The sequence below is a fragment of the Nelumbo nucifera genome, chromosome 7 (assembly GCF_055504915.1).
Source record: "Nelumbo nucifera cultivar China Antique chromosome 7, China Antique-T2T, whole genome shotgun sequence".
NCBI lineage: Eukaryota > Viridiplantae > Streptophyta > Magnoliopsida > Proteales > Nelumbonaceae > Nelumbo > Nelumbo nucifera.
The window spans coordinates 52,683,353-52,695,800 of NC_142655.1; the positions used below are offsets into that span (position 1 = coordinate 52,683,353).

Genomic DNA, 12,448 nt, shown 5'->3' on the forward strand with positions numbered 1-12,448 from the left:
CCTTGTACCATCATCTTGTTGGCTCTTTGATCTTACTATGACCAGGCCTGATATTTCACATGCTGTTTAGGTCGTTAGTCAATTTGTTTCTGCCCCGAGACAACCTCATATGACTACGGTTCGCCGCATCATCCGCATCATCCATACAGTTGAGGGTTTATGCTGATGCTGATTGGGCTGGTTGCCCTGGCACTCATTGATCCACTACTGGGTGGTGCGTCTTCATAGGTGATTCTCTCATCTCCTGGAAATGCAAGAAACAACAAACTATCTCTAAGTCTTCAACTGAAGCCGAGTGTAGAGCTATGTCTTCTGCATGTAGCGATATTGTTTGGCTAAAGTCACTTTTCATTAACCTTGGTATTTCTCTTTCTACTCCTATCCCTCTATATGCCAACAACACCAGCGCTATCAAGATTGCATCTAATCCAGTCTTTCATGAGAGGACTAAATATATCGAGGTGGATTGCCACTTTATTAGAGACCTCCTTGTTGCAGGCTCTATATCTCTTCCTCAGGTTGCCTCTCACATACAGATTGCCGACATCTTCACCAAGGCCATGACTAAGAGTCGACATCTCATTCTTGTGGGCAAACTAATGCTGATGTTTATGCATCAGTTTGAAGGGGAGTGTGAAGATATATCTTGATGTACATTATTAGAGTAGTCCTTGTTGTACAGTATCGTAGTTCTTGTTATTTTATTTGTTTTTTTTATCTTTCAGCCCTGTAAGGGCATTCTCGTAACCGTACATACTTTTTATCTCTTTAATATAAAAGAAACTCTTTGGGTTGGGGGTCGACCATTCTTGACACCCCTAGATCTGTTTTCTTCTTGCTCTGAATTCAGTTCACAAAAACAATCAGCAACCACTGCATCTTGATGGTCTTCTAACTAGAATAGATGTGGGAATATCTCTGAAAGAGGAGTATTTCCACAATAGGGATCTTTCCAGAAGGACAGCCTATCACCCTTCCCAAGGATGGGGCTTAAGCCTCTACAAAAAATGGGTAGAATGTCCATTATTTTCCTCCATTTTTTTTTTCGATCAATAACAATAGCTTCATTAATAATAAGAAAATTGTGAATACAATGAAAGAAAATTAAAAATTAGCCCAAAAGATCGACTCCCTATTCACCCCTTGCTTGGCCAACCCATCCGCAAATGAATTGACATTCCTCTTCACCTAGCTGTAATGTATCTGATAAGTCCCAGAAACTTGACACGCAAATTGCAGACTCACAGTAGAATCCACACCACTAGAATATCAACAAAGGAACTGGTATTCATTCAGAAGAAAAGAAGAACATTAACAGTTGGTCGGTTCTTCGAGAGACCGCTGGCTTTCCCAATCATTCACAGTATTCTTCACTCGACCAAAAGCCTCCCTCCCCCATCCCCCAAAGCCCCTTCTTATACTCTTCTTACAGCATAACCGACTCCCTCAATAAATGCCCAGCTGGCCAAGTTATAAATGCCCACACTCTTCTTATTCCTAACTGACATAGCTATAAATGCCCCAAGACTCTCCTTATTCCCTCCAGCCATAATTGCCCCAATGTTCAATTATTTCCCCCCTTGGCTGAAAGCTGACCTTTCCCCTTCCTGGCATACGTAAGGTTAATTGGGGGCCTATCATTACCCGCCACCCAAAGTCTAACCTTGTCCTCAAGGTTAAAATGAAGAAATTGGTCTCGAAGCAAGCCAAAAGGCTCCCAAGAATCTTCAAAATCAGGTAGGCCCTGCCAATGAATAAGCACTTCCAAACCAGTAACTCTAGGCATAGTGGATGGATGCACACCGCGCACTGATATGTCCCTGCATAGGCCAAGCAGCAGCAGCACCCAATGCACAGATGGTGTGTCTGCTTTGTCACCTCTTGAAGCATGTCTATTTCCTCCAGCTTCGCGTTTCCAACCTTCAGCCTCTCCATGATCATCCACAGCCATCCTGTCCCCTCCCTGCATGGTGTGCACTGCCCACCAACTTTCATGCTTATAGAAGAGAGCCTAGCAATTGCCCCCACAATATCAGTTGACTTGTCCATCACAATTACAGCAGCTGTCCCTAAACCCGTTTGGACAGCTTTGAGTGCATCATAATCCATCAACACATCATCACATATGTGCTTTGGAATCAGTGGAACAGAAGAACCCCCTGGTATCGCTGTAAGAAAATTATCCCATCCACCTCTAACTCCTCCACAGTGCCTCCCTTTCAGCTCCTTCAATGGAATACTCATCTCCCCTTCAACTGTACAAGGCTTATTCACGTGGCCTGAGACACAGAATAGCTTTGTCCCAGAATTGTTCTTCCTGCCAAAACTAGCAAACCATTCAAGACCATGCCTTAAAATGGTGGGGGAAACAGCCACAGTTTCAACATTTGTAACAGTTGTTGGGCATCCATATAGCCCTGCATTAGCTGGAAAAGGAGGCTTCAACCTTGGTTTCCCTTGTTTTCCTTCAAGGCTTTCCAACAACGCCATCTCTTCTCCACAAATGTAAGCATCAACTCCATAGTGGATATGAACATTAAAATCATATCCAGATCCACATGCATTTTTTCCCAAAAGTCCAGCTTGATAAGCTTCCCTCCTTGCCTTCTCAAGGTTTTTCCGCTCATTTACATACTCTCCCCTTATGTAGATATAAGCAGCAGTGGCCCGCATACCAACCCCTGCAATCAGGCAATCCTCTAGTAGTTTATGTGGGTCATGGCGCATAATTTCTCTGTCCTTACATGTTCCTGGCTCACTCTCATCAGCATTGACAACAAGATAAGGACGGTCATCAGATACTTTTGGCATGAAAGACCACTTCAGGCCAGATGGAAAACCAGCTCCACCACGGCCTCGAAGACCAGATTTCTTCATTTCATTGACAATCCAATCAGAGCCCTTAGGTACCAAGTCTTTGGTTCTATACCAGTCACCCCGCTTCATGGCACCGTTCAGGAAAGGGTCGTGCAACCCATTAACAAATGCTGCTTCAAGGACTGATTCTGGTAGGTCACGTAAGGGGGCGGAGAGCACCTCGAATTGGCGACGATATTCCTTAACAGTAGTGGATTGACGTAATGATAGAAGCTGCTCCTGCAAGTTTCCCTCCTGAGTTGATCGAAAACGTTCAAGGAGTTCCTTGAATTCTGCCCAACTACGAAAAGGTTGCCGACCATCCTCCCAATAATACCATGCCAATGCATCACCCTCTAAACAGACAACTGCAGCTCGCAGACGCTCTGCCAGAAGCAATCCATTAATCTCAAAATAACGCTCCGCACGAAAAAGCCAGCCGTCTAGATTTTCCCCATCAAAATTAGGTAACTCCAACTTCCGAGGAAGTGAATCAGGAGTATGTTCCGGCACCGACATTGAGGAAGACGTCGGAAATGCCGCACTCTTCCCTTTGTCAGCCGCACAACTCGATGCGACTAAAGGAGGAGCAATGTCAGTCGTAGACAAAGGAGCTGAATAGGCCTGTTGCTGAAGCAACAGATCAAAATGTCTCACCAGATCTTGAATGCTTCCTTCCAGAGACGAAATCTTCGAAAGTCCAATTGTTATCTCATCATGTAAGCCCTCCACTTCAAGCGTTCTTCGAAACTCTCCACCTGCAATGCCACTTCCTTAGCTGTCACCATGGCCGAGGAAAGACGCGCTCTGATACCACTGTTAAGTCCCATAAACTTGACACGCAATTTGCAGACTCACAGCAGAATCCACACCACTAGAATATCAACAAAGGAACTGGTATTCATTCAGAAGAAAACAAGAACATTAACAGTTGGTCGGTTCTTCGAGAGACCGCCGGCTCTCCCAATCACTCACAGTATTCTTCACTCAACCAAAAACCTCCCTCCCCCATCCCCCAAAGCCCCTTCTTATACTCTTCTTACAACATAACTGACTCCCTCAATAAATGCCCAGCTGGCCAAGTTATAATTGCCCACACTCTTCTTATTCCTAACTGACATAGCTATAAATGCTCCAAGACTCTCCTTATTGCCTCCAGCCATAATTGCCCCCATGTTCAATTATTTCCCCCCTTAGCCGAAAGCTGACCTTTCCCCTTCCTGGCATACGTAAGGTTAATTGGGGGCCTATCAGTATCTCAATGTCCCTACACAACCATAAGAACTTTTTCTTTTCATTGTTGTAGCTCCACAATCCATTGTCCTCTTTCTTCAACCAACTAACCACCACTAGACTTGTTCATGGGCCGGGTAGCCCGACGGCCCGGCCCGCACCCCGGTCGGGCTTGGACAGGTAATTAGGCCCGTGGGCCTGACCTCGGGCCCAAAACAGCAAGCTCGATTGTGTTTCGGGTCGGGCTCGGGATTTCTCAAAAAAGCCCGGCCTGAAAATTTCCTTTACGCCCAGAGGAGGTTTGGCCTGAATACCCAACGACCTTTTGAAGATCACCGTAGCTACTGGCCCATTAACTTTTAAAGAAACAGAAAACAGATACCTTTTGAATACCCAAGGACCTAGTTATTGGGGATAGGATTTCAGAGAGCAAAATTTCAACCAAAGAAGTAAAAATATACAACTTATCTCTTATCCTTAAACCTAAAATAGAATGAACTTATACCAAAATCATTATCATCTAAGCCTTGTCCAAACTATATGGGGTTGGCTACTTGAATCCTGTTTCACCCCATTGTGTTCATTGTCATGCCCATTATTAAACCATAGGTCCTTAAATCATTTCTTACTAGTTACTACTTCAACCCATGTCCTTTTTTCTCTGCCCTTAGCTCTTCTAGCCCTTCAACTTGTAGCAGATCACTTCTTACAGGTGTTGTAGATGGTCTTCTCAGAATCAAAATCATAGAGCCAAAAATTCAGGTTGGTTGCACTACCTCAAAACCTCCTAGGGATAGGAATGCAAGACATCTAAAATCACCCTAGCTACTTGAAATAATGCAACTAGGAGATAGACAAGCATGTCGAGATTTTCACATGCTTGAATTATTGAGTAATTGAAGCCCTTCAGTACAATCCACATTTGTTTGCTTTCACTTTTTTTTATCAGCAAAGGGAAATTCATTAATTAGTTAAAAGAGAAGAAGTACAACTGCTGGAGTAACTTTGAATTTGATACAACAGATTACATTTTTGCATAGAATAAAATAGATCTGTCCACACCCTGTCAAGTGAATACATCTGCCAAAACCCGTTTGCAGTTCTTCTAACCCAGCTGAGCAAAGAATTAAATCTCTTCAATAGAAGGTCAATATCCCTGAAGGCATTAAATCACTAGCTGTGAGTCACCCTCAATCTCCAAATCCCTAACAAAATATTTCACTATTAACTGAGCTAGCAATGCCAATTGGTCTTGAATACAGAGCCACCACCACTCCTTGGTGATTTCTAAAAACACCAATACCAGCCCTTCCTAGATTGCCAATAGAGCTACCATCAAAATTTAGTTTCACTTTATCGGTCTTTGGAGATTCCAGTCCATTATTAACCTGTCAATGTGCCTTCCCGAATGTGCCACTTCAGCCCAAGACCTTACAGTCATTGGTAGAAAAATCCCGAAAGAGCTCCAAGGTGTTTACCTGATGTGTAGTTCTGACTGTTATAGTTTCAATCAATTCCTCCTTGGATATACTTTTTTCATTAAAGACCCTTTGGTTCCTTTCTTTCCAGACTGTCCAAAGAAAAGCATCTCTTACTGTCCTCTACATAATTCTTCATCTTCTGTTGCCTCAAGAAGTCAGAATTGAACAAGCTTACTACATCTTGTGGTAGGACTCATCTGCAACCAAAGAGAGAACAGAAAGATTCTCAAAGGCAAGACACAAAGGAACAGGAGATTAACAAATGAGGAATAGTCTCACCACTAGCCTTGTGAAGAATGCACACGAGGAAAGAGGCATTTGTTAGGCCTTTTTCTCTGTAGCAGGTCACAGGTATTAATCTTCTCAAGGAACACTTCCAACAGAAACCCTACTTTAGGAGGGATGGGTTTACACCAAAATTCCTTCATTGGGAAATCTACACCCAAAGGTTCCGAAGGCCTTTTTTCGTTTGCTTTCACTTTCACTTCAAATTTGTTTCTTATGTTACACTAATGTATTTTGATCTGGATTAATAAGCTATTTAACATTTATTTTTTTTAATCCATGTTTCCATATTTTATGTATTGATTATCTATTTATATTTTGAATTAAAAAATAGTATCTTGCTTTGTTCGGATGGTAGGTATGCTCACCTTGTACCTTACACCTTGGCCACTAGAAGGCTCTTGAGCTTTTCTTGCACCTTTAGCTTTTAGATACTAGCTATTGGATAGTGGTGGGAGTGGGGAGGCTTTGGATCCAAAAGAAGAAAGTGCACACAAGGATAGACCTGCTTGTCTTACTTCCCAATTTTATTATGAAGGTATAGCTAAATGGTGATTTAAAGGGGATCACCACATGTGACACAAAATCCAACTTTTAGGAGGCTACTGCTGCAGCTAGACTACTTGAATCATGGAGAATGAAATCATTATTCCAGATGTAGAAGACCGAAGAATATGGTCAGATGATCAACTAAGTTGAATTTTGATGATAGCAGTGAAGGTAATGCAGGTCCATCAGGTGTTGAAGGGAAAGTTATTGTTTTATTTTCGGGCTCTATTGGTGTAGGTGACTTACTTAGAGCTGATATCTTAGTAGTAATGGAAGGGGTGAAAAGAGCAAGGAATTGAATATCAGAAAACTCATTGTTGAAGGCAACTCAAAGCTGGCCATAGGTTGGTTACAAAAAGAGAATGGAACTTGGAAATTTGCAAATGAAAAAATAAGTTTAAGTGGCTGACCGAGGACATGGAGATAAAGATGAAATGGGTGAAGAGAAGGGCTAATTCTTTTACTGATGCACTTGCAAAACAAGGGGTGAGAAGGGATGGTTTATTTTGGGCTCTGTTGTAATTTGAGCTTGTACTCGGGGAGGGTTAAGAGTGTTTACCCCTCCCCTTATATTCTTGAATCTGTTCCTTTTCTTATTTATTAATATAACAATAAAAGATTCTGTTATTGATAGGAAAAAATGAATAAGGTCAGATGATCCTAAGGGTGAATTCTCAGTTTAGTTACAAGGGGCTGTAGAAATCACTGTAGATTTATCCAGGTTTTGGGGAAACCAAGTGCCTCAAAAGGTAGAACCCTTTCCATGTTGGTGACATTGGAGAAGATACTCAAACCCCACTTGAGCCAAAAATCATCAAGTTGGCAAGGATGTGTTGTGTGAAGTGGAGGAAAAGATTGATAACTAGTTTCTCGTGTAATGTTGCAAAAAAGATACAGGGTTACTTTCCTCATGCATACAGAGTTCAATGGAGAACTACAATACCTGAATACCTATACTTATCCGATTGATACCAGATACTGCATGGATACTTATAGATGTACTTTACAGCATTAACACTTTTAAAGTATGTAATGTGGTATGTTTTAATAGATTGTACTATAATGGAGAACTACAATACCTGGATACCTGTACTTATCCGATTGATACCAGATACTGCATGGATACTTATAGATGTACTTTACAGCATTAACACTTTTAAAGTATGTAATGTGGTATGTTTTAATAGATTATACTATAAAAATATTTGTACATGGAGAGAATAATAGGGGATCATTGATTGTAGATCTTCAAAATTTTCTAGGCTTTAGTTGTTTATATATGATCCTCCAAAGAATAACTGACAAATATTAAGTTATTGATATTTAACAAAGATGGTCATCTTATACCTGTTAACTTCATGCCACTTTTGTGTATAGAGAGGGTATATTCTCTAGAACCTTCTTCTTTTTCCAATTTGTTGGGCTATTTTGAAGAAACAGAATAGGCATATTTTAAGCCAAAGAGTTCAAAGGAAATGGTCATAACAAAAGTCTTTGGTTTCCTTTACACAGTCTCCACCAAATGTCCAATTAGAGAAAGAAGTCAGCTTAACTCGGGGGTATAAAGGGAAATTCCATCAATTAATCGATGACAAGTAGAGGTAGGTGGAGTTGAAAATAAATATACATTTATAAACTGGCTGTGACAGAGATTTCATCCACCATACAAGGCTACACATTATTTTCAATTCTACGGTGGACCAGTGGTTAAAACCCCCCAAAAAAAACTACAAAACCAATCAACAAAGGTTTTCCACATTACAATTTTGAAACCCCAGAACTTCCCCAAGACCCTCCCGTGTAATTTGTCTAAATTCTGGTAATACTAATACCCAGTCTGCGACAGATTTACTGATAGCTTCCACAATTTTATCCAAACTCCGTGATTTGTCTTCAAAAATTCTTCTATTCCTTTCCTTCCATATATTCCAGCAGAATGCAAATGTAATGCAGCTCCAAATCACCTTTGATCTCTTGCTTCCTCTTAACTTTGGCTATAAAGAAAAATCTCAACAGAAGAAGCTGGATGATAGTCTCTTACTCCAAACATGGCAGTGAACAGCCTCCACAAAAAGCCAGAGATCTTGCACAAGAAAAATAAATGGCTAACATTTTTCTCTTGCTCTTTGCACAAGAAGCACATACTAGCCATATTGATACCCTTAGATTTCAGATGATCCACAGTCAAGATACAATCCATGGCTACAAGCCATGCAAATGCTTCAACTGTGGGAGGGACTGGATTTCCCCACAAACCAACGGTGTGACTTGAATCTGAAAGATCCCTACAAAGATAAAGATAGCAAGACTGTAAACTTCCCATTTGAGCATTCCCTCTACCATAGTTCATCCCTTGACTGAGCTGAAACTCTCACCTCCTCCAATTTCTCCAATAATGTAATGCATTCTTCAACCTCTCTATCCAACAAAGGTCTTCTGAATTTTGGGCACCAAACCAGTTGATCCCTGGTTTCATAACAGAGACTGACAGACACTTCAGGTTCAGCCAGCCTATACAGCCTTGGACACAGCTCACTCAATTTGCCTATCCCGCTCCAATCATCCTCCCAAAACGTGATTCTTGCTCCGTCTCCTACTAAAAAGCTTGTCATATTTTTCAATTCCTGGTTGAACTTCATGATCCCTTTCCATACACTGACCCCATAAGAAATCCCTCCTTCCCCTCCCACCCCCTTCCATAAGAAATCCCTCTGAACCTTTTCCACTATTTCAGCCACCCATGATGGCATCCTCAGTAAGGACACGTAATAAGTTGGCAAGTTTGAGAGAACACTTCAAATTAAAGTTATTCTCCCCTAAAGTAAGATATTTAGCTTTCCAACTATCCAATCTTTTCTCAATCCCCTCCACGATTGGATTCCAAATCACACTTGAGTTTGAAGCTCCACCAATCGGCAGTCCCAGTTAAGTAAATGGAAGTACCCCCATTCTGAATTGAAAGGCTTCAGCACATTCTACTAATACTTCCCTTCCAACTTCCCCTACTCCAATCATCACACTCTTAGACAGATTCTAACCCTAGTTCCTCTCATATCTCTCTCTACTCGTTCTCTTTCAGGCGGAGACTTCTAGAGAAGATTTCTACCGGTTTTCTCTCTTATTTTATTCTATTTTTATTTAATTTGAAGAAACTTAATCTAAATCATGCTCATCTAAGAACTCATCTCCTTTATAATTTTCCCCTTTCATATTTTGATTCTAAAAGATCTTCCTACAATTAAACATTTTGAAAATTTTAAGTGCAACTGTTACAAAGCCCAAGAGACTACCAGAACACCAGCAGCCATATCCCATGGTTTTAGACGATATTCCCAGTAGCTTTCCACAATTCCCAGTGCAACATGGCACATGTCCACTGCAGCTGCACCAAGCCGCCTCACTCCCTGTACATAAAAATGCAAGAAAATTATAAATTAACAAATGAAATCTCTTCTTGTGTGGAAAAACATCAGGATTTGAATATTACCCTGCTAACATCTGTAAATTCTTTGAATAAATCCATGTTTGTTGCCCATGCATCATCATGTTCATATCCAAATCCTGTAACAAGAAGAGAATGCTCCACCTAACAGGAAATGGAAATTTGTCATAACATGTAGATTGTTTAGTTATATGCAAAAGTAAAAAACTCTGCATGTTCTCGGCTACTGGAAGACTAATTTAAATGGTTCAAGGTAAGAGGCCAGACAATTAATGGTACCAGATATTCAATGGTCTACAGCAGCTACTAATGTACACTTCTCAACTCAATCCAACTGAGCCTTAATCCCAACTATTTGGGATCCATAACATGAATCCCATCCCACCATGGTGCTCTATCAAGAGCAATGTTTTATTATATCCCTAAATCTTTTTTTTTTTTTTAATTGGAGAAAACTGACAAACAAGAATTCTGTAGAGAAGATGGGCCGAATGGCCCATAGCCCACAGTTGTGTTTTAATTTTATGTTTATGTTCTGTTTTGTTAATGGGCCCTTTTCTTATGGGCCTTTTAACTTTAGTTTCTCTTATGTTTAATTAGCTAGCAGCCCCACCAAGGACTAACTTGTAATTGTAGAGAACACTAATGTGGACCCCACTAAGGCGGTCCCCATTGTAATTGTAGAGAACACTTGGTGTATAGGTAGAAGAACCTATGATGCTGTACTGTGATAACTAGGCAGCAATTAACATTGCCCATAACCCAGTTCAGCATGACTGAACTAAGCACATTGAAGTGGATAGAAATTTCATTAGAGAAATGGTGACTTCTAGGGAAGTTTTGTCTCCCATACATTGCTTCTGATCTGCAGCTTGCTGATGTTCTCACAAAAGGTTGCAAGGAACAAGCTAGAGCATGATCTACGCAAGTTGGGAATGTGTGACATTTACTCCCAACTTGAGGGGGAGTGTTGAGTTGGGCCGATTTCTAGTTATTGGGCCCAGTTGTTTTTGTTCTTATTTTAAGTTGTTAATTAGGATGTTGTTGGGCTTTAGGCCCATTAGCTTATGTATTTTAAGTTGTGACTGTTCAGCTACTTTAGTAGCCGCCCTACTAAGGGCATTCTTGTAATCTTTCATTCTTTTAAGTATAAAATATAATGAGGGGTTGGTGGCCAGAACTAATTCAATTCTGGTTAACATTCCACTCTTCCTTTCCTCTCCTTTCTTCTATACTACTGAAACTCTTTATCTTCTTCTTTCTCTTCATAAGGAATTCATCCTGATTTACAAACAATGATTTCTACTGTTAGAATGCCCAAAGATAAAGGGGGTCTGGGAATAGGAAACATTTCACTTAGGAACTTAGCTCTACTAGGAAAATGGTTGTGGATATTCCTGTTTGAGAGAGATAGGTTGTGGCACAAAGTCATTGCAAGTATTAATGATTTGGTTGGAAATGGTTATGATTGCAAAAGTTGCCCCTCATGTTTCCTCATCTTCTCCTTGGAAAGGAATTTTTTAAATTTATCCAACATTCCTTAATTCCATTCGGTTTGATGTGGGCTAGGGTAATAAAGTTCATTTCTGGGAAGACCTTTGGGTGGGAGATAGTCCACTCAAAGATCTCTTCCCTGACCTATACACTTTGTCAAACTTCAAAGGGGAAACAATAAGCATTTTGGGTAATCCTGGCCCAAATGGGGTCAATTGGAATCTGGGATTCAGGAGGGGCCTTAGGGAAAATGGATGTGCCTCTTTAGTCCAATTGTTGGATCTATTAGGAGAAGTTCATCTGGACCCATCCTTGGAAGATTCTAGAATTTAGAAAGGTTCCTCATATAGCCTCTTCTCGTGTTCCTCCTTTAGTGTTCTTGCCACACCTAGCAACATGGTAGGGGACTTCTTTGTAAAAGAAATTTGGAGCAAACCTATTCCCCCAAAAATTCAAGCTTTCTGTTGGGAAATTTTCCTTAGCAAAGTTAATACTTGTGATATGTTACAGAGAAGAAGGCTTTTTGTGTGCCTTTCTCCTCACATGTGCTCCCTTTGTAAGGAAAGTGGTGAGACCTTGACACATCTATTATTATCTTGTTCCTTGTGCATCACATTTGGGATTCTTTTTGTTTTCTCTTTGGTTGCAGGTGGGTTTGTTTCCCCTCAAGATATGGTAGGACTTTTCAACAAAGGCAGCTATGTTACAGAGAAGAGACTTTTTGAGGCAATCAAAGAAAAGAGGGAAGGTTATGTGGAAAACTACAAAGGCAGCTATTTGTTGGGTAATATGGGAAGAAAGGAATAACAGAATATTTTTGGATAAAAGTAGAACAAGGGAGGAGGTAATTGACACAATTAAAGTTAAAGTAGCTCATTGGATAAGATCCTTACATATCTTTCAAGAGTTCTCAATCACAGACATTATAAGATCCTGGATAGAAGTAGTGCAATCTTCAAGAGTGAAAGAGAGAGTAAGGATGGAAATGGAAACCTCCAGATAGTAACAGGATTAAACTGAATTTCGATGGAAACTCCTTTGGAAATCCGGGACTGTCAGGTATTGGAGGAGTAATCAGAAATTCTGAAAGGAGAATAGTAGCATTGTT

At 40.6% G+C, this 12,448-nt stretch overlaps 1 protein-coding gene and 1 pseudogene across 1 annotated transcript in view; both read right to left on the reverse strand.

Annotated features, from left to right (window-relative positions):
• Positions 1-12,448, reverse strand: part of IMPL1 (myo-inositol monophosphatase like 1) — a 77,635-nt gene that overhangs the window by 8,560 nt on the left and 56,627 nt on the right. The window contains exons 7-8 of the mRNA XM_010277855.3: positions 9,892-9,990; positions 9,695-9,808 (exon numbers count right to left, since the gene is read on the reverse strand). Of these exons, the coding sequence (XP_010276157.1) occupies positions 9,695-9,808; positions 9,892-9,990 (213 nt within the window). The remainder of the gene's footprint in view (positions 1-9,694; positions 9,809-9,891; positions 9,991-12,448) is intronic.
• On the reverse strand, positions 1,638-9,154 carry LOC148790500 (uncharacterized; annotated as a pseudogene).